Source organism: Benincasa hispida, chromosome 3 (genome assembly GCF_027475165.1).
Source record: "Benincasa hispida cultivar pf3 chromosome 3, pf3_genome.v1.1, whole genome shotgun sequence".
NCBI lineage: Eukaryota > Viridiplantae > Streptophyta > Magnoliopsida > Cucurbitales > Cucurbitaceae > Benincasa > Benincasa hispida.
The window spans coordinates 78,882,421-78,904,792 of record NC_143480.1 but is presented as its reverse complement, the minus strand read 5'-3'; the positions used below and the strand labels follow the sequence as shown (position 1 = coordinate 78,904,792).

The 22,372-nt window shown below is 36.9% G+C and overlaps 1 protein-coding gene across 1 annotated transcript; it reads left to right on the top strand.

The window, feature by feature from the left end:
- The first annotated feature begins 1,915 nt into the window (after positions 1-1,915).
- Positions 1,916-21,476, top strand: CAC2 (acetyl Co-enzyme a carboxylase biotin carboxylase subunit). Its single transcript, XM_039026781.2, has 16 exons — positions 1,916-2,140; positions 2,283-2,608; positions 5,054-5,195; positions 5,313-5,411; positions 5,542-5,598; positions 9,507-9,578; positions 10,081-10,170; positions 11,406-11,465; positions 12,329-12,514; positions 12,603-12,695; positions 12,769-12,850; positions 13,054-13,160; positions 19,939-20,014; positions 20,139-20,185; positions 21,025-21,087; positions 21,190-21,476. Exons 1-16 carry the CDS (start codon positions 2,090-2,092, stop codon positions 21,235-21,237), a joined length of 1,599 nt encoding a protein of 532 aa, XP_038882709.1. The 5' UTR covers positions 1,916-2,089; the 3' UTR covers positions 21,238-21,476.
- Positions 21,477-22,372: the final 896 nt, after the last annotated feature.

Below are 22,372 nucleotides of genomic sequence, written 5' to 3'. Positions count from 1 at the left end.
AGGGTTATTCTTGACTAAGCAAGAGTTTAATATTTTATGATGAAAACAACTTTACATGTTTTATGCTTGGAAAATATTTATATTTCAGTACAAGGTTACTGTAAAGATTTATATTTTAGTATGGTCTCTTTATTGGAACTTATGCATGAGAATCATTTTTCTTTCTTAAGTCACTCATTGGGTTAGCAAGCTCACCTTATTTTCAATATATTTTTCTTTCCCCAAGTAATGGTCAAATCCTCAGAAGATAGCTTTACCACACAAAGATGAGTTATTGTAACCCATCAGCTAGGTGGTTACTGTAAATAGTTGTACACATGTTGTAGGGACTAAGTTTTTGAGTGTCGGGACTTATGAGACTTGTAATGTAATCTTTGTAAATGTTTTATGTTAATAGTTAATGTTTACTTTGGCCATAGAGGTATCCGCTGTGTTTGAGATTGCATGTTGGTATCAGATTATTTCCGCTAGAGTTAGTAGGTAGTAAGTGTCATAAAAGGATTGATAACTGTTGCAGTCAGGTCCTTTCCTAGGCTAAGAGAGTAGTCTGGGAGGGGGCGTGACATATATTGATTATTCTATTGGGGTCACAATTTACTCTCTTATAGTACGGTTGTGACACTGGGTCTGTGTTCTTGTGGTAGGACCACGTGGTGTGATCAAATGCACCCTACCAAAATTGATACCCATAGTTACATACAAGTTATTGTTAATTTTCCATTAAAAAAAAACCTAAAAACAAAATGGAAATGGATGAGTTTGAGACTCTAGGGAATTGATGACCCAAAATTGGGGGAGAAAATGAAAATTTACATACCTTTTGAGATTGTGGGTTCTTGATTATTTGTTGATGTTATATTCGAGTGAAATTACCAAAATGGGACCTTGTGTATGCGGAATGGTCTTTCACTCTCGCTTTTACTTTCTCGCTATCTTGCTCTCCTCAATCACTCAACCTTCTATTTCTCTCATTTTCTCTCTCTCGCTCTTTCGCTTTCCTTCGTCTCTCTTTCACTATCTTGCTCCCACTTTCTCTTTTTGGTCTCCTCTCTCTCACTCACTTTTGGTCTCTTCTCCCTCTCTTGCTTTCTCACTATCTCGCTCTACTGCATCTGATATTCCGAGCACCAGTGGATTTCATATAAGCCCGGGGGAACTCGAGCCCCCCCTAACCAACCCGCTATTAAAGATAGTGCAGAAAGAAATAATAGAAAAAGAGCTTTAGTATAATGATTCCCATTAGTACGTAAACCAATTGTATACCACCACTAATAAACACCAGATAAGCGATATTCACTGGGCCAAGAGCACCACCTCGAGTAAAAGCTTCGACGACCGGTTGACCAAAATGAGGATCCCAAATTGCATGAGCAATCGGTCTTACATGTAAAGGGTCCTGCACCCATGCTTCAAAATTACCTTGCCAAGCTACGTGAAATAGATTTTCGGAAGTCCACAGAAAAATTATTGCTAATTGCACACACATATATATAAATGATACAATACCAATATTAGTAGCTAGTTTAGTGGTAAATTTGATTTTTAGCCCCTTTTAGACTCAGGTTCAAGCCTCACTCTTTACATTTATTTTTTCACTTTTAGTTTTAAAGCCTTTGTCAATAAAATTTCTAGATCCGCTACTGATTCCTATGACTAGCGACAACACTTCTATACACCAATGTTGGTGCAAATGAAGTGATTTCGATGACTAATGGCCACACCTTCTACACATCAATGTTGGGCGTAAATGAAGGAAGAAAAATCAAGAAGAAGAAGAGAAAGAGGAAAGAAAACTAAGGGTAATTTTATAATTTGGACAAAATTCTTAAATTTAAAAAAAATGGGGGAAAAGGCATTTTGGGTTTTGAAAATAGGTCCTAATGAATTATCTCTTTTGAGGTTTAAACCGGTTCACAAGAATTTAGTTAAGTGATTAGGTGTGGGCGGAGCTTCCTATCAAAGCCCCTCTCGTTTTCATCGCCAACATTTTCCTCTTTCCTTCAAATCTCAACTCCTCCTCTCTCCTATTTCTTCGCTTCCACTTCTGTTTTCTTTTACATTTTACTCGCTTTCCCTTTCCATCTCATCCATGGATGCTGCAATGCCTCTCTGCAAATCTGCTCGCGCTCCCTCTCTTACTGTCAGTTTCTTTCTCCCTCATCTCCCAATCCTGTTTTCCACTCTGATCTGCACTTCCTTTCGCTTCATTCTCCACATTTTTTTTAATCATTTTTACATGAATTTATCTCACTAGAGTTGTTTTTCGTTGTTTTTACTTGAAGGGTTTGTTTGCTGGGACTACCAATGGATTGAGAAGCTCTCAATGTACCTTCATGGGTGCAAAGAAAGTTAGTTTTCCTAGACAGAGAGCTAATGGAGTGCAATATACTCGTAAATCGTTGAAGAATGGGAGAGGCCTTCAAGTTATGTGCCGTGCGGATAAAATTTTGGTGGCTAATAGAGGAGAAATTGCGGTTCGTATTATAAGAACTGCTCATGAATTGGGAATTCCTTGTGTGGCTGTGTACTCAACCATTGATAAGGATGCACTCCACGTGAAATTGGCTGATGAATCTGTGTGCATTGGTGAAGCACCAAGCAGCCAATCGTAAGGCACCCGAATTGATCTTACTTTTATCTGTTCTCTAAAGCTATCTCAGTCATATTTTCTGTTCATCATCACTCTTCTGCAGGCACCAATTCTTCCATTATACCCTCTAATACTCACTATCAGAACCATACCTATAGATCTTAGTTATGTTTTATCTTTTCTTCTCATACTGCGAGAGTGAATTCACATTATGGAATGGCAACAAATGCGTAGGTTCATAAATATTCAACTTGATTGAGGATTACGACTACTGGAGGTTTAATTCAATTTTCTTAGACGTAACTGATTAATTAATCTCCGTTAAAACTATGGTCTTTGTCTCATCAAGAGATTTTGTTGGGTTGTTGGTGTATAAATAACTCTGTTGGGCTCGCCAGTCTCCGTTTCAGTTTCCTTGTTCTGTTATTTTATTTTATTTTTTCAAAATAAAGATGTATAGTTATTTTTGTAATCTTAGTTGATTTCCATTTTGGAATCATCTATATTAAAAGGCTATAATTTAATATTCTTCATTTCGAATTGTCATCTCTTTCATTTGACCCTTGACCTTTGTTATCTGGAATCCATTTCTAGTAACTCATTGAAAGTTCCATTGACTATTTGAATTTCTGCTCTCTAGCCACTTGAACTTGTCCCCTTAAAATTGGAGGAAGAAGTTGATTAGCCATTGTGCCTTATGTATGAAGGCAGGGGAGGACCAATCTCATTTGTTCTTCCTTTGTCTTATGACAGGAATTGTTGGGAGGGAAGTTTTCTGGAAAAAAAAAAAAGAGGAAAAAGAAAGGCAAAAGAAAGAAAAAAAAAGAAAAGAATCGTTGGGAGTACTTCGTAATGAGCTTTGGCTGTTCTTGGGCATTTGGCAAAGATACTAAATACAACATTCTCCAATTGTCTTATGATCATTATTTTCTTGTTTTTCTTCCCTTACAGAGCGCACAGAGCTTTTCTATTTGATATTTGAAAAGCTAAATTCATTAGAAAGAGCATAGTGGGAAGTCACATAGTGTCTGACTAGTTCCTGCTTTTCCTCCTTGGACACTATGGATCTTCTTTCAAGCCTATCCACTAAATAATTGAAAGATTACTCTTTGCAGCCGAGTCAAATATCTAAGAGCTTCCCAAACCTGGAAACCTGGAAACCCAATATTTCTGCCAAAGGAACGATGGAGAAGATCTGAGAAGGTCCTCCCTGATTTTAAACACAATATACTAGCAGTTTGGGCTGATTACCAAGTAACGAAACCTTTTCTCTAGAGTTTATTCACTGTAGTTACACGTAACAGAGTATCAAGGACAAAACATTCAAATTCTCGCTCAACTTTTCCTAATCATTCAGTGTGGGATTTGAAATATTCACCCCAAAAATTATGGTGTTTGTTTCTATGGGTTGCATGCTTTCAACACTCAATATGGGGCTCTGTGAAGGGATGAAGGATTTAATTCCAGAATGGAAGCTTGGTTTGAATACAAGAATTTGAAGTACCTTTTGTTCTACCTGGAGAGGGATGAGTATTGTTAAGCAATTCGTTGGTCTTGGGCTTTTGCTCAAGAGGGACTCCGAGTCTCATGAACTGCTTGGTAATTTGATTGTATTTTTTCTTGTTCTTCTAGCTAGAATTTCTATTTCCTTCTTTCTTTATTTCTTTCTTTTTATTAAAAAAAATTCCAAACCTGGATCTTGAGTAGAGGATCCTATTGTTGGAAAAGTTAGAAATATTGAAGAAAATGAAGAAAGGGATGACATCAATAAAATTGAACATAGATGAGATGAAATTGAAGCAAGAATCTCAGTTGATGGTGCTAACAGGAAAGCTGTGTCAGAGGAGTGACATTGAGAAATTGCACAGGATATGGTAAAACAAGAGGGCCTAAGCTGATCAGATTGATATAATCTAATTAAGAGAACTGAAAATCCATGACCAGGAGCTATTAAGTGTAAATTAACCATGGATGGAATGAGAAATTTCAAAATAAGACAAAAGTGAAGATAGACGCATCAACTTTGAACTAAATGCCCACTTTTTCTGCTTTCAGTTGCATTATATGCTAGATCATTGATCTTAAGGAATTATAAATGCGATGAAGTTGACATGACCCAGGCATTCTTGATTTTGCAAGTTTTCTAGCTTCTGGATTGAATTTTTGTTTGTTTAAAGTCTTTACAAACTCCATCTGCTCCCATTAATGCATTTGGAAAGTTTTTGTATGATATCCTTGATTTGTAGTTTCAAAAGGACGTCTCATATTCATGTCTCCTATTTTTTAGATATTTCATGGCTTCATAGATGAAAAGGATGTCACATGTTAATCTCTCCAATTTTTTAGACATTTCATGTCTCCATAGATATTACTCCTGCCCAGAAATTTGTTATTTGTTTTCACATGACTAGTTCTTCTTTTGGATCTATACTGTGTAGGATAATAACGAATATGCTTCAACAGGTACTTAGTGATCCCAAATGTCCTCTCTGCTGCCATCAGTCGGGGATGCACGATGCTGCATCCTGGATATGGCTTCCTCGCTGAGAATGCAGTATTTGTTGAAATGTGCAGAGAGCATGGAATCAATTTTATTGGACCTAATGTAAGCACTTTAAGGTTTTCCGTCTAACATAATTCATGTGAAAGTTCAGTTTGAAGCTGCCATTATTTTCTATACATTTTGTGGGGGAAATTATGAAATTCTCGATGCCTTGTGCAGCCTGACAGCATCCGAGTTATGGGTGACAAATCAACTGCCAGAGACACTATGAAAAAAGCAGGTGTACCGACTGTTCCAGGAAGTGATGGCCTTTTACAGGTATACCGTTGGTCAGTAGGCATCATGCTATTTGCTTGCTTTACTACGACTCAGTACAGTAAATATTTTAATTCATTTATTAACTTTTTATTTCATACATTTAATTTGTCGTGGATATCTCATATTCCAGAGCACCGAAGAAGCAATCAAGCTTGCACAGGAAATTGGCTATCCCGTTATGATCAAGGTATATTGATTAAATTGTACAGATTTTATTTAAAGAACGATAGGAGTGAATGTTAAATCTTTATGTGCTAGCTATATAGACAGCTTTTCTTATAAGGTTTCCATTCTATCTGAGAATTATATTAAAACTGGAGATGTTCAAAGGTTTTTTGTGTCACCATGGTGGTTGTTCTGATATGGGTACCTTAGGTCTGATTTTGTTTCAAGTCCTTGATTGGGTGCATTAGCTGTGGACCATTTACCAAACAGATTTGTGAAGCATTGAGCTCGTAGGGAGAACTATCACAAAAGTTAGTTCTTCATCGCAGCATGTTTTTGGTTCTATTAGAGTGTGTTTGGAGTAAGGAGTGGAATAGTGAGGAGTAAGGAGTTATGAAGTCTAGGGAGTTGTGAATTCTTGAGGCCCACGATGTAAGGAGTTAATAAGATATAAAATTGATGTTTTTTAGTAGTGGGACCCATCAATTCCTTGGGCCAAACAAGGAGTGGAATTCACAACTCCTACTTCACAACTCTTTGGGCCAAACACACCCTTAGGGGGCGTTTGGAGCAAGGAGTTGGTTATTATACTCCTAGGTTATTATATTTGGGTTTTAATAGTTTGTGTTTGGGGTGTAGATTATTTTAGTTTAGTTTATAATAGTATGTGTTTGAGGTGTAAACTATTTTAGTTTGAGAAGGAAATAGTAAACACTGTAGCAAAAAATAAAAAAATGATGAATGTAGAACAGTAAAAACTGTAGCAAATAGCAAATACTATAGCAAATGGGGGTTTTGAAATAGTGTTTAATGTAGCTAATTGGGGGTTTTGAAATAGTATTTACTGTAACAAGAGGGGGTTATTATAATCTTATGATAATCTTTGCCCCAAAGGCCCTCTAAGAGTTATTATGATCTTTTGAAATAGTATTTAGTGTTTGTTTGTTTGTTTATGTGTTTTTTTTTTCCTTTTGAAACGAGCTGAATCAAAACAATCAAGTCAATGGAGCAAAATGCCAATTAAAAAACTGACCATAAAGATTTTACTGCAGCAGACCAAAAAAACAATAAAAAATGGCACCAGGAGAACCAAAAATGAGCTAGGAAACCACCATATAGCAAAATAAAGAACCAAAAAACAGGACCCAACCTTATTTTACGTAGTTCATGCATTTAAAAAAGATTGGGACTTTAAGATTCCGTGACAGCCAAATAAAAACAGCCACAAAAAGTCTATGAAAATGCTATCAATTGTAATCAAATAAAGGCAACCACCATTAAACTGTAACTCCCAGGGATCCACTAGGAATTGGCCCCATCTAAGACTACAAACCTCAACTAGAGAAGAGAATATGGTTGGAATTAAAGGAGAAGACATTGATGTTGCTACTGCAATAAAATCTGTTACAAATGGTCCCGCTGTTTTGACATGTAAATAGATCATTATAAGCTTATGCAATAAATGCACTTATAATAACTCTTGTTGCTCTGATTCCTCTATGAGAAGGTCATCTTCCTCACTGCTACTGTTACAATTGATTCCTCATCATAATCAATAGAGGATAGGGGGTTTCAGACACATTTAATTAACAGAACATTTGGCCCAGAGAGAGAACATTTGACAAGAATGCTATAAAGTCTAAAGTATCAAAATTAACCTCCGAGCATTTGAGATGACAAGAGCTTCTTTCTTACGAGAAAAATGAAGAGGGAAAGCTTTTAGAAATCTTGGCTTCACCTCATTAGTACTCACTATAGGTTTAGGAGATGAAAAATTATGAAGAAAATCCCCTTTGAATGCGTATCTTCTTCTAGTGGCTCTTATTGTGGAAAAATAAAATCAATAGAAGAGAGAGGAACAACCACATTAGGATCAACAACATTAAATTCATTATCATTAGCGGAATTAATGGTTTTTAAGGCATTCAAATCTTTCAAATTAAGTAGATCATGCACTAAGGATACCTTTGAACCAGCAACTACTTCATTCAACTTACCTTCATTCATAAAATAAATTCTCCATCTTCCGTTACCTTTTTCATTCTCCTTAAATCCACCAAATTTGAAGTCTTTGAATGATAAATCACCATGAAGTAAATTACTTGAACTTGGAGTGTCCATGTAAGCTATATCACCCAATTGGAGAGAAAATTTTCTACTATTACCATCTTTGACAACAATTTTCGTTGAAATGAAGCCACATATATTTTTTAAAAACTTCATTTGGATAAACGAATGACCCCAAATTTCTTCTGAAATAATGAATGAACTAGAATTTGTAGTAGTTCAACTATCGCATATTCGAATCAACGGAGGAGAACAACTGAAAGGATACGTATTAATTACTTCCCATTCTTCCATAAAAATCATATTAGTTTTCATTCAAAATATTGAAGAAAATATTTCGAATGCAACAACTTTTCATATCCATGAAGGCAAAATTAAATCTGAAACGAGCAGGGAAGCCCAACCAAAACTGAAAAATAACGAGCAAAACTGAAGGACGAAAAAAATCCAACAATAGTGCAGGGCGGTGACAGAGAAGGATGATGTAAAAGAAGAGCTGACAACAAGCAAAGAGATCAGGAAGGACAAACAAAACTCAGAAATGGACCGACTCGAAAGAGACAAAAAAAAAAAAAACCCACAAAAGACGAGAGATGGTGACAAAAATCGACGATGATGGTAGTGATTATGGCTAATGGGGACGACGATGAATAGGACAGGCGGTGGGGACAACTACAATGGCAGATAGCAAAGGCATCATCAAAGGTTGGAAATTAGGATTAGGGGGGAAATTATGCTATTTCCACTAAAAAGAATGCTGTTATTGCGGATTGTTGGAATAATTTGAACTAGGCATGGGATTTAGGGTTAAGAAGAGGACTTTTTGACAGAGAGATGGGTAGCTCTATTGCTCTTGCCCAGTTGCTAATCGATTGGGTGGTGAGAGATACCAGGGATAGTTTGCGTTGGAAACTGGAAGCCTCAGGCAGCTTCTCTACCAAGTCCACCTTCCTCAAAATGGCCATGGGAGTTTCGAAAACTAAATTGCTTTTGGTCAACCTTATTTGGAAATTAAAAATTCCTAAAAAAGTGAAGATCTTCCTTTGGTCCCTTGCCTATAGAAGTCTAAATACTCATGATAAGCTTTAGAGGAAGTTCCCTAATTGGTCCCTCTTCCCTTCCATCTGCCTTCTTTGTCTTAAAGAGATGGAGTCCGTGGACCATCTGTTTTTGCACTGCCATTTTGCGTCTAGAGGTTGGAATTGTCTTCTTGCCACGTTCGGGGTGGTTAGTTGCCTCCCTAAGAAGATTGATGATTGGTTTATGGATGGCTTGAATGGTGGGAACTTGTGTGCTAAAGGTAGAATTCTTTGACAATGTGTGACCCGCGCGCTTTTGTGGCATTTGTGGGACGAGTGGAATAGTAGGTTGTTTGATGATAAGTTTACCTCTTTTGATTCATTTTAGGCCCAGGTTTAGAACACGGCCTCTTGGTGGTGTACAAATTACACTAAATTCTTTTGTAATTATAGCCTCCTTATGATTTTAAACAATTGGAGGGCTCTTCTTGTTTGATTTCGTTTTCGTGTGTGTGTTGTGGCGGGGGGTGTTCCTGTTCCTTTCTTTATTGGTTTGATGCATTTCTCTGTTTCTTATTAAAAAAAAAAAAAAGGATTAGGAGAGACAGGAGAGAGCAGAGAGCAGAGAGCGCAATCTCTAAATTCTTCTTCCTACAATATGTCCCCTGCATTCTATGCTCTAATTTATATTGCTTTCTATATATGAAGTATAATAGTTCTCCAAAACGGTCAGGCTTAATCTTGCCTAAATAATATCTGCATATAGCTATCTCTCTTACCATGGTGCATTTGATTTGAATTTCTCATCTGTGATCCTTTTTTCACAACATTGATTGCTTTGAAGGCAACAGCAGGTGGTGGAGGACGTGGCATGAGACTTGCTAAAGAGCCTGATGAATTCGTGAAGTTGTTGCAGGTACTTTTTAATGCAATTTGTTTAACTGCAAGGATACCTTATTTTTGTATGTTGTATTTTTATATTCTTCCAAAGAAAAAGGTTCATATTCTTCAAAAAAAATGAAAAAAAAAGAAAAAAAAAGAAAAGAAAAACCCACACAGACATACTCTCTTACACACGAGCAAGTGTTTCACTAGATACACCAAATTATTAGAGATCATCCTGCTAAAAGGATGTAACAGCAGCTGACCACAAATGACCCAGACAATTTCTCTGATAGTGGTTTTGTGTAGAACCTTTTATATAAAATTCCTCCTATATTTTGTTCCCTTATCACTATTGGATGGCTATATTATATGCTAAAGAGTAATATATTCCTAAGCCTTGCTCATATTTTTTTTGCATTATGAATTGGATATTTCATTATGTCTCTCTTCCAAATATTGTATAGCTAAATTACACAGTGTAGTAGTAGTAGGTGAAGCTTCTAATTATGTTTGATATTATTACTTTGTTACAGCAAGCCAAGAGCGAGGCTGCAGCTGCATTTGGGAATGATGGTGTTTATCTTGAAAAGTATGTCCAAAATCCAAGGCATATTGAGTTTCAGGTAATTATTCCAAAATCTCAGGACATTGTTTTTTAGCAGAGAAGAAAGTATTTCGTATTCACACCTCACCGAAATATTAAGCAGTGAAGAATGATCAAACAAAATAAACCAACATTATTAAAGGAAAATAAGTAAAATGGGAACTTGCTAGTTGAATATTTGAACGTAATGGAATATTATTAACTGGAATGGATGCTGATATTTCAAATGGCCGGATCCCTTTGGCTTTCCTGCAACTTTGTAGGTTTTGTAATTTTGGTTATTTTCTTCTTGAGCTTGTCTTCCTATTCTTGTTTTTCCCCGATACATTTGAGAAAAATAAAAATTCTCAATGAAGCATTTTGTTAAAAAAATAAAAAAAATACAATAATAAAAGTTTCAATTGACAGAAATAATGAATGGTAAGGGCTTAGAGGGAATAAGTTCAAGCCATAGTGACAACCTACATCAGATTTAAAATCCCACCAATTTTCTTGACAACCAAATGTAGTAAGGTTAGGTGGTTGTTCCTTGAGAATAGTGTATTATAAACCGGTGGTAGCTTTATGCACCAGTGTTTGGATTGGAAAATGAGCCTTGTGGCTGATAAAGGGTAGTGTGTTTCTTTCTTGCTGGAGATTCACCGCAGTGCTCATTCTTATATAGCTAGTTTTTTGTTTTTTCCTTTTCGTTTCTTTTGCTAGATGAAGAGGGTTTTTATTTTTTCATTTCTTTTCCTAGATGAAGAGGGTTTTTGTTTTAAAATAAGTGATGTTAATCTTTCCGTTGCCTATAATCTTGATTCACATGAACTTACCTTGTATCATTTAGACATTCCTTACTTATCTTCTTCTTCTTTTATTTATTTATTTATTTGACGAAATTTATCTTGTTAAACATCTGGGAGAGGAAAAAGGATCAAGAATTTGGGGTTCATTTAATAATAATAATAATAATATACCAAATGTTGTAGAGTCAGATAGGTTGTTTGGTTCCCGTGAGATTAGTCAAGTTGTGCATAAGTTGGCATGGACACTTACGGTTATAAAAAGAAAATTATTATTATCATCATCACAAGTGGGTTATTTTGTATTTTATGACAGTTGGCAATGCCTTTGAGATTGGATGGATACATATCCTTCTCAATCAGTTTATTCTGGAGCTTTGTTCACATTTTTTATTCTCTTTTCTTTTCTGAACATTAAACTGTATATAGCTAACTTGATTTATCACCTGTGCACTTTCTGCTTATGTAGGTTCTTGCAGATAAGTATGGAAATGTTGTTCATTTTGGAGAGCGTGATTGCAGCATTCAGGTTTTCTTGGCCATATCTATTTCACATTTGCCTTTTCTTTAAGATTGTTGAGCTTATTTCAGAATTTGTGTGGGCTTATGTAAATCCAAATAGTTTATTGATTCATTCATTGATAATAAAGAAGAACGTAATTGGAGGAAGCACCCAAAATATGAAACAGGTGATGAGAAATGAACTGAAATGCCTAGTGGATCAGAAAAAATTTGATCATTGTTGACTAAGAAGAAATAATTATATTTGCGAAAATGGTTTACGAATGGAACACCACAAGGCCAAATCTATTTCTTCCTTTCTAGAGGATTTGTTGAAGGGTCTTTGATTTCTTTAGGTGCTTCTAAATGAATAATGCCTAACACATTTACCTTATGTTTAACTGCACGATCAGTTTCTTAAGGATCTTGGTCTAAATTATTTGAATTTTAAGTTTTCTAAGAAGCCAAAAATCACCTAGTAATTAATTGTTTCTGGATTTTGTAATTTAAAGGAGTCAACTAGCACACTTTCTTCATTTTTCTCTCATTTTCTGGTCTAGGTTAAGCTAGTTCTTATACAAAATGGACGCATGATTGCTTTGGGAATGGCAATCTAGTTAGGACTCCACTTCGTCCATGATTTAAGGACTTGATGCAAATTTTGGATTACTTTGTTTGAAGAAAGAAATAGGTTTGAATAACGTCAAGACCTGGATAAAAATGGAAATCCCTAGCTGAAAGTGTGCATATATATAATATATGCAACTCTGACATGCATGATGATCTTGAGTTTACAGATATGATCAAGATTGAGATCAAAAGCATATTACTTGATCATACATTTTTTTCCCTCTGTAGACAGCTTATGTATAAACTATTTCACTAATGTAGAGACGAAACCAAAAGCTTCTAGAGGAGGCACCATCTCCTGCCTTAACCCCCGAGTTAAGGAAAGCTATGGGCGATGCAGCAGTTGCAGCTGCTGCCTCTATAGGTTACATTGGGGTTGGGACGATTGAGTTCTTGTTGGATGAAAGAGGCTCCTTCTACTTCATGGAAATGAACACTCGGATCCAGGTCAAATTCAGATCTTATTCTATAGACCGGTATATCTATTTGTGTAATGAGATGTCATGCTTTCTTTTTATGTTATTGGTCACAACAGGTCGAGCATCCTGTGACGGAAATGATATCCTCTGTTGACTTGATTGAGGAACAAATCCGCGTAGCTATGGGTGAAAAACTTCGGTACAAACAGGTGAAAAGGAATGTTGTAAGTGAAAGTTTGTTTGAGAATGGTCTGTCAACCTTTGCTCTATGGTTGTTTACAGGAAGATATTGTACTTAGTGGACACTCAATTGAATGCCGCATCAATGCAGAAGATGCCTTTAAGGGATTCCGACCTGGACCAGGTATGATGTTGGTGCAATGATCTACTCCAAGCTATGCAAGCACTTCTAGTTCTAGATCACGTCTTCATAAATATATTTTAGATTGTGAATTAATTGATAATTTGACTTCCTAATTTACTTTTGAAAATGAAGATTCAATGAAGTAACATGTTTCCATTTTAACAATAATTAATTCTGGGCGTGACTTTCCTCTCAATTGACAGGAAGAATTACAGCATACTTACCGTCAGGAGGGCCATTTGTTAGGATGGATAGCCATGTTTATACTGATTATGTAGTGCCTCCAAGCTATGATTCTCTTCTTGGAAAGGTTTGTCACATTACTCCTGTTAATTTATAATTTTATTGTCCTGATTTTTGCCCTCGATTTGACACGAGTGTTGTTATGTTGTAGCCTTACGATTTGGATGATATGTAGGGCTCTGTATATTTGGCCTGATCAGTGTTTATACAAGAAGAGGGTATTTTTGCTGGCATGTTTGGGAGTGATCCTAAAATGGTTAAAATCATTTGTGTCATTTTCAAAATCACCTTGAACCTGCTTTTAATCATTCAAATCCAATCTTGATGATAGGAAAATTACATTTAAAAGTATAAAATTAAATATTAAATTAATTTTGAATAATCAAAAGCGTGTTTCAAAGTGATTTGGAACACGACAAAAGTGATTTTAACAATTTTAAAATCACTCCCAAACATGCATTATATATTGTTTGTCATAGATGGGCCTCGCCTTCTACATCTGTCTAACATTACTTTGAGTGGATAAATCTTTTAGGCTCATAAAGATTTTGTTTTTACTTGTTAGCTTTTGAAAATTAAGCTTCTAAATATTACTTTCACTTGTGAGATTCTTTAATTTGTTAACTACTTTTGACAAATTTTTTAAAAATTCAAGCTAAGTTTTGAAAATATAAAAAAGTAATTTTTGAAAACTTGTTTTTGTTTCTAAAATTTGACTAAGAATTCAAATCTTTCTTTAAAAAAAGATGAAAACTATTATTAAGAAATTGTGAGAATTACAAACTTAAATTTTCAAAAGCCAAAGACCAAAAACTATTCGTTGTCTTAAAATCACAAGAATCTTTTATATTGGTTTGGGTTCCAGTTTGAAATATAATCCTATTCACTCGGACATTAAGCAGGCTTGATTTGCAAACCATGTTTGTGGCATAATTTGAAAATTTTTGAAAAGTTTGCTAAATAATGATGCAAAAAAATATGACTCTCTATTCTCAAGACCCACCTTATACCACCCTCCCCACCGTCGGCCTTTCTCCGGCGATGTTGACCTCTTCTCCCCAACTTCGATCTATACCTCCTCTGTCCAACCATTATGCCCTCGCCCAAACCAGTCTCCGTATCCATAGACTAGAAAGTCTTCTCCATTGAAGTTGATGACCGTTACAGAGCCTCTTGCATCCGATTGATTGAAACCACCAAAGACCGAGCATACTTTCTCACCTTGCATTGGCAGACACTCACCTGGATCAGTAAGACTTTCTCTGATTGTGCCGCTAAACCAAAAGTTCTTCAAGGAGTTTCGATTTGATGAACAGATCGTGTAGATTGAGAAAACGATTAACTAGCGGAGTATACTGGCAGAAGTCGCCAAGCTCGATGACAACGGAGGGTTAAACAAGATCCTGGTCCCTATTGGTGAAGGAAGAAAGGGTTGGAAAGCCTTTTATACATTGACCTTATCCTTCCAAGACAAAAAGACATATCTCCCCCAACCATAACCACCTCCTTTAAATGCACCAACCAAATCCTTAAAGGAAACCTTTCCCCTATCCTTATTAAAGACAAAATCTTCTTTAATACAAACCAAAGGAGCTGCTACTACAGACAAACATTTCTTAGGGTTAACTCATGCCACGATTCACTTCAGCACGACCGTCATTGTCACTAGGCATTGTTTCACGATGATTGGTACAACAATATTATGCGGGCCCTACAGATACATGTTTGTGACCGATGTGCAATCAATCTGATTGAAGCTGATTGGGCTCTCCTTAGATGCGAGGATGAAGAACAAACTAAAGTCCTAGGGTTGATCAAAGACTGGTACAAGGTTGGTTCGTTTTCCCTCAAGTTCACCCCATGGAGTAATAGCTCGGCCAAGGCGAACCCAATTGTCCTTTGCTACAGTGGATGGATTAGAATCAGAAACCTCCCTTTGGATCGTTGGGATGATCATACCTTCAAGTTCATTAGGGACACCTGTGGCGGCTTCGTGGAAGTTGCAAAGAAAATTTTATCTCGCCTGGATCTTTTAGAAGCATCGATTAAAGTCAAGGAAAATACCACAAGTTTCATTCCCGCTATTGTTGGCATTCCATCTTCATCCACATCTCCGATAATGGTGCAAATAGATCCATTCTTTAACAGCAATCAATTTCTGGGCTTCGTTGTCGGAATCCATGGCTCTCAGCCCCTGGACAGTCGACCTCCTCCAGGTGACGCAGCAAACGAGGCGCGTGTGGACTTATACAAAGGTCCTCTTGGACCGTATCCGATGTCAATGACTGCACACACTTTGCAGATACCCTCTTCCGATCCCACACCTACCTGTTTTGACCCACCCCACAGCCCACAACCTATTACCTATCTGTCCTTCCTCTTTAGCCAAACAGATCGACCCACCCCCCATTTGCTCACCTGCGCCCATTCCATTCACCCTTTCAAAAAAGCCCATTCCTCAACCCATTATCTCACCCGAGCCCATCCTCCAACCCTTACCTACTGGTCTTCCCCTTAGCTTTGATAAGCCTATAGACCTTCCTTTAGCCATTGAAATCGACCCCTCTTCAAACCAGGCCCAACCATTTCCTCCCGCCATTACCCCCGCGACCTTCCCCCCCCCCCCCCCCCCCCCCCCCCCCCCCCCCCCCCAACCACAAACTATCCATCACCGTTCATAACAAGCGGTCTTACCTTGTCCTTGGCACAAAACTCCTTTTTTTTTTTCAGACCACGACAATTTAGACCTTAGTCCTCTCCCCCTCTTTTCAGCTTCTCCCTCCCCGCTCTCTTATCCCTCCTCCCCTCCCCCGACTTCTCCTTACAAAACACGTTGGTAGGCGCCCCATTGATGGCTGAAAGCGACCTTGAGTCGGAGGACAACCCTGCTTCAAGCCCTTCTAACCCTACTTTTCACCTTCGGATTGTGGTTCCCTGGCTCCTGGAACATAACCTGTGCATTACAGCAATTCCGTCCACCTCAAAAAAGGTCAAGCGATCTCAGAAACAAAGCAGAGGCATAAACAAATTAAAAAGGCTCTACTCAATCAATTATGACAAGGACCTTTCTAAAGTTTACCTTGGTGGGTCGACCACCTTTACATGATCATTCTATCCTGGAACGTTCAAGGCATTAAGGCCTGGGAGAAGCGTGCGGTTGTGAAAAATCTCATCTTAAAACACAATCCGACAATGGTCATTCTTCAGGAAACCAAGCTTGAAGACATGGATCGTTTTATCATTAAGTCTCTTTGGAGCTCTAGACATATCAGTTGGTCTGTGTTGGAGGCCTCGGGAGCTTCTGGTGATATCATCCTCATGTGGAATGATCCATCTATCACGATTGGAGAGGTATTTAAAGGACTTTACTCATTCACAATTCAGTTTTTCTTGGCTGATGGCTTTTCTTTTTGGCTTTCTGGTATATATGGCCCTTCTTGGGCAAAAAATAGACCTTTCTTTTGGCAAGAACTATATGATCTTCAAGGCCTTTGCACGCAAAATTGGATCTTGGGTGGTGATTTCAATGTATCCAGATGGTCCCATGAAAGATCAAGTGGTAAACCCCAATCGACAAGTATGAAAACCTTCAATTCCTTCATTGATGGGATAGATCTCCTAGACATTCCTCTGCATAATGGATCCTACACTTGGTCTGATTATAGACATTACCCGGTTTTCACACTCATTGATCGTGTTTTGATCACTGATAGTGTCCAATAGAAATTTGCATACACCACATCCAAGAGATTGGAGAGACCAACGTCCGACCACTTCCTTATTTTGCTATCCATTGGAGTTGACAAATGGGGTCCCACCCCTTTCCGCTTTGAAAATATGTGGCTGTTGCACAAGGATTTTGAAGACCTTGTTGGTTATTGGTGGAGGAACACCCCTTTGCTTGGGTGTCTGGGGCACGGTTTTATTATTAAGTTGAAGGGCCTTAAAGAAGTTCTGAAAGCCTGGAACAAAGAAATCTTTGGTTGTGTCCACATGCAAAAGAATCAGATTATTGCGGAAATCACTCTTCTTGATGGTATGGAGGAGTCATTCGATTGTTCCCTCATCCTTCGAGCTCAAAAGAAGAGCCTCAAGGCATAGCTTCTCTCGCTGGTGGCCAAGGAGGAAACTCTTTGGAGACAAAGGTGCAAAGCCACTTAGCTTAGTGAAGGCGACCAAAACACCCATTTTTTCAACCGTATTGTAGCCACAAGAAGAAGGCAAAACACTATTCTCGAAATTATCTCCACAATCGGTGTGAGTCTTCTCTCAGAATAAAAAATCGTTGAGGAATTCTTGAGCTTTTTCACTGGGTTGTACACCAAGAAGAACAACCTCAATGCCTTTCCTACCTGCAGCTATCCTTCCCGCACATTGCAACAGTCTTCACACCTTGAATCCTCGTTCAATGAATAGGAAATTTGGGGGGTCGTCTGTGCTCTTGCTACTAATAAATCCCTGGGCCCCGATGGATACACTACGGAATTCTATAAAAAATCTTGGCACATCCTTAAGCCCGACATATTGAGGGTGTTTCAGGATTTTTTAAGAAAGGTATTGTCAATGGCAACCTTAACAAAACTTACATCTACCTCAACCCCAAGCGCACCGGTGATTTTAGGTCGATCAGCCTGACTATCGACATTTATAAGATTTTGGCTAGAGTTCTCTTAGGTAGGTTAAAGAAGGTCCTCCCTAACCTAATTTCTGAGCATCAGCCCGCCTTTGTTGAAGGGCGCCAAATACTGGATGCCTCGCTTATTGCCAATGAGCTTATTGATGAGTGGACCAGAAAAGGGAAAAAGGGCATCGTGATTAAATTAGATATTGAAAAGACTTTCGACATAGTTTATTGGGGCTTCCTTGACACTTCATTGGAAGCTAGAGGTTTCGGTAGTCTTTAGAGGAAATGGATTATGGGTTGTATCTCATCCTCCAGTTATTCCATCATTATCAACGGTTGTCCGAGGGGTAAAATTCATGCTTCTAGGGGCATTAGGCAAGGAGATCCACTATCTCCTTTCCTTTTTAATATTGGTTATTGATACCCTCGGTCGCATGCTATCTCAAGTCGAATTGGATAGAAAGATCAAAGGTTTTCTCTTAGAACTAGCGAGCTTTCCATCTCCCATCTACACTTTGCAGACGACACCATTTTATTCTCTATCTACAACCATGAACAGATAAAAAATTTGTTTGATGTCATTGATGTTTTCCAGTCCTGCTTTGGCCTATCCATCAACCACCACAAATAAGAGATTCTTGGCATCAATCTTACCCCCCACACAGCTTCAGGACATTGCTGGTTTATACAGTTGCAAGGTTGGATTGTGGCCTAACGCCTACTTAGGGCTGCCTCTTAACAGAAAGCCTAGAACTCTCTTTTTTTGGGCCTAATTGAGAAAATTGAGCAAAGAATTAAAGCTTGGTCTTCATCATACATCTCCAAGGGGGGAGGTTAACTCTTATACAAGCCTCGTTGAGCAACCTTCCAACTTACTACCTATCCCTCTTCAACCTCCCATGCAAGATGGCTAATATTATTGAAAAAATATATCGAGACTTCTTATGGAAAGAAAGGAAGAGGGTATGAACTCTCATCTTGTTGTATGGAAGAAAGTCACATCCCCTCAATCTATGGGGGCTTGGGGATCACTAACCTCAACCTGAGAAATGAGGAGCTCCTTGCTAAATGGATTTGGCGCTTTAGGGTGGAAAGTTTTGCTTTATGGCGTAGAGTCATCATGGAAAAATTCGGAACTTCCTTGTGTGGTAATAAAGCCGGTATCAGATCAATGTCCTCTACTAAAGGTCCTTGGAAAGCTCTGCACCATCTCCAACCCCTGGTGGATCAGCATGTTACTACCATTTTGGGCAGTGGGAACTCCATCTCTTTCTGGCGTGATGCTTGGGTTGACAACAGGCTGCTGTACACATCCTTTCCAAACCTATATGCTTTCTCTCGATAAAGATGCTATGGTCATTGATCTTTGGAATGGGACAAATAGTGGATCGAACCTCCACCTTCGTCGTCATCTCAATGATGTGGAAACTGAGGAATGAACTAATCTCTCCCAAATTCTCAACATCTACTGGCCCCTTCAAACCGAAGACAGATGGTTTTGGAAATTGGAGTCGACTGGTATTTTCTCCACCAAGTCTTGGATTCATTCTCGGTATACCAACAGTGGGTTACCCTCTGCGGTCCCAATTAAGGGTATTTGGTTTGACCATTACCCTAAAAAGGTTAAATTCTTCCTTTGGGAGCTTTCACATAGGGTTGTCGTCACTCATGATAAGCTCCAATGTTGTAACCCTTCCTCTCGGATGTCCCCCAACTGGTGCTATCTCTGTAAAAAGGATGCTGAGTCCCAAAGCCATCTATTCATGTTCCGTGCATTTTCAAGGACCTTTTGGAGCATTATTCTTCTGGCTTTTAATTGGCATATGGCCTTTGCTTCGGATATCAACCTATTCCTCTCCCTTGTTATTGATGATCATCCCTTCCAGAGGAGAAAAGGCCTCCTTTGGAAGAATATTGTTAGAGCTTTTCTTTGGTCGGTCTGGCTTTAACGAAACAACTGTCTCTTCAACAACAAAACCCAACATTTTGACCTCTTTTTTGATCATGTGCTGAACATTGCTATCTCTTGGTGTAAATTATCTATAAGCTTATCTACAGTTATAGTTTCGATACTCTTTTGACCAATTGGAGACGTCTTTTGTAACTCCTTTGGATTTGGGGCTTCTTTCCCCTCTTTTTTGTAATTTCATTCCTCGATGAAATTTCTCATAAAAAAAAGTTAAGTAATATATTAATGTGTTCGGTGGTTATTATTTTATAGCTTATTGTTTGGGCTCCAACTAGAGAAAAGGCAATTGAGCGTATGAAAAGGGCTCTTGATGATACTATTATTACAGGTAATGGAGCAAGTTTGTCCATAATCTTATTTTATTTATAATTTTTTGGGTGTATATTAAGAGAAGTTTTGTGAACGCACATTAATTAGTGGTTCTGAATCTATTGGAATTCTTTCTTGTACAGGGGTTCCTACAACCATTGAATACCACAAGTTGATTCTTGATGTAGAGGTAAAAAAGAATTTGGGATTCTACATCTGTAAAATTATTGAAAATATTGTTAGTTTCTAGTTCAATGGCATCTGCTGATCCAAGTAATTCTTCCTAATGGAAGCATTCAATCAGACCTTCTAGAGAACTAGAAAGAGAGAACTAGAAAGGGAGTGTTCGTAGGTCGGGTTTTATAATATTTCAGACCCAATCCAACATAGGAAATTCTTATAAATAGAAAAATCTCAAAAATATTTACACTTTATAGCAAAAAGTTTCAAAAGTTTTTATATTTAAAAGGACCTCATCCAACATTCAGGTTGAAGATTTTTAAATATTTTTAAAGTGTGAATATTTTTAAATATATATTTTTTTATATTTAAAAGGACCTCATCCAACATTCAGGTTGAAGATTCCTATAACTCGAACCAATCCATAAACATTGGGTTGGCTGATTGGTTTCATTAGGTTTCGATAAAAATTTACATCTCCTAGTGTTATTAGGTCTAACTGCACAGCGTTCAAATATGCCTCTAACTAAGAGTGTTAAAAAATTTGACCACCTTAAAAATTTTAACAACCCAGCCCAACCCATTTCATTTTGGTTAGGATTAAATTTCATTTTAGGTTAGAAGAAAATTGAGCTTCAAGTAGATCTTTGGTTAATAATAAGTTTATAAAATTCATGATTATATATATTATCAGTAATTTGGGTCACAGACCAAGAATCGAACCAACCTAGAAACAATGGATCTACTCAAATCTATAAGTTGGGTTGGATTGTTTGAATTTCTCAAGTCGACGATTTCTTTGAACACTCCTACAGACTAACAGATTACTGCCGTTGAGTTGCATTGCAGGATTTCAAGAGTGGGAAGGTGGACACTGCGTTTATTCCTAAACATGAACAGGAATTAGCTGCGGTAAGCTTTAATTTCTTTAAAATCTAATTCTTTTTCAATCAAAATAATGAATACTTATTATTATTATCATTATTTTGTTGGTGTGTTTGTGTGTGTGAACAGCCTCAGAAAATGGTGGTAGCCAAAGATCTAGCCAATACAGTTGCTTAAAATAGGAATTTTCTTCTCAGCTCAGTTCAGATCAGTTTTTTTTTTTTTTTTTTTTTTGGCCGCATTTTGGTGTTATTAGCAGGAGTTCCACCTTTTTTTTTTCCTTGAAAATTTTCCTCTGTATGTGAGCTTTTTTGTTTGTTTGTTTTTTCTTCAATTTTTTGGTACTAGAAAGACCAAGGTACTTTGTTTTAAAATAGCAATTATAAAATACATCCATACCCTGTCTATTTTGTTCATACTCACAAGGTAGAGTGGATCTAATTTAGTCGATTATTTTTAAATGGCTAAACCATCATTCTAATTTATGTATCTTTAAATATTTAAGCCTGGTTTGATAATCATTTGTTTTTTAGTTTTTCTATTTTAAAAATTAAGTCTATAGATACTACTTCCACCTTTAAATTTCTTTCTTTGTTGTTATTTTTACTGATGGTTTAAAAAACAAGTCAAAATTTGAAAACTAAAAAACAAGTAGCTTTTAAAAATTTGTTTTTGTTTTTAAAATTTGTAGTCATTATATTTAAAAAAAATACAAATCATGGTAAGAAATTAAGAGAAAATAAACTTAAATTTTGTATTTTGAGTCTCATGAATTCATGCACTTGGAAATAATTCATTGTTGATCTTTTCAAACGGGATAACAAGTCTCCAATAATATATTTTTTTAAAATTTTGGAAGCATATTTATGGGTTTTTTTAATGAATATTATTATATCACTCATTTCGATGAAGTTTTGATTTTGAACTAAATTTAAGATTTTTTAAAAATACAAGAGTAAATTTAGGTAGTGAAAATATTATGAACAAGAATGAGAAAAAAAAAAAAAAAGAAACTTAAAAAGTACAGTGTTTAGAATGGTATTCTGACCCTGGGGATTTGGAGCATTGAAATGGTTATTATGGCATGTGTTTGAGATGATAGTTTGAGTTATAATTAATTGTCTGTGATGCTATTTTGAGTTATAATAGTCTATATTTGGTTAGTTTGGATTATAATAATCATGTTATTGTAGTTTGGGTTTAGGTTTTTTCAACTTTTTTTTTTTTTAATTATATAGTAATGGTACTTTAAATATTATAATTTGTAAATATAAATTGTGTTGGATTTTAAGTTCTGTTATAATATACCCAT

Bases quoted from the DNA above. Each gene is read 5' to 3' on its own strand.
- CAC2 (XM_039026781.2), top strand. From the start codon at position 2,090: ATGGATGCTGCAATGCCTCTCTGCAAATCTGCTCGCGCTCCCTCTCTT. The intron at 9,579-10,080 runs GTACTTTTTAAT...ACTTTGTTACAG, and splicing joins AATTCGTGAAGTTGTTGCAG to CAAGCCAAGAGCGAGGCTGC. The intron at 10,171-11,405 runs GTAATTATTCCA...CTGCTTATGTAG, and splicing joins CAAGGCATATTGAGTTTCAG to GTTCTTGCAGATAAGTATGG.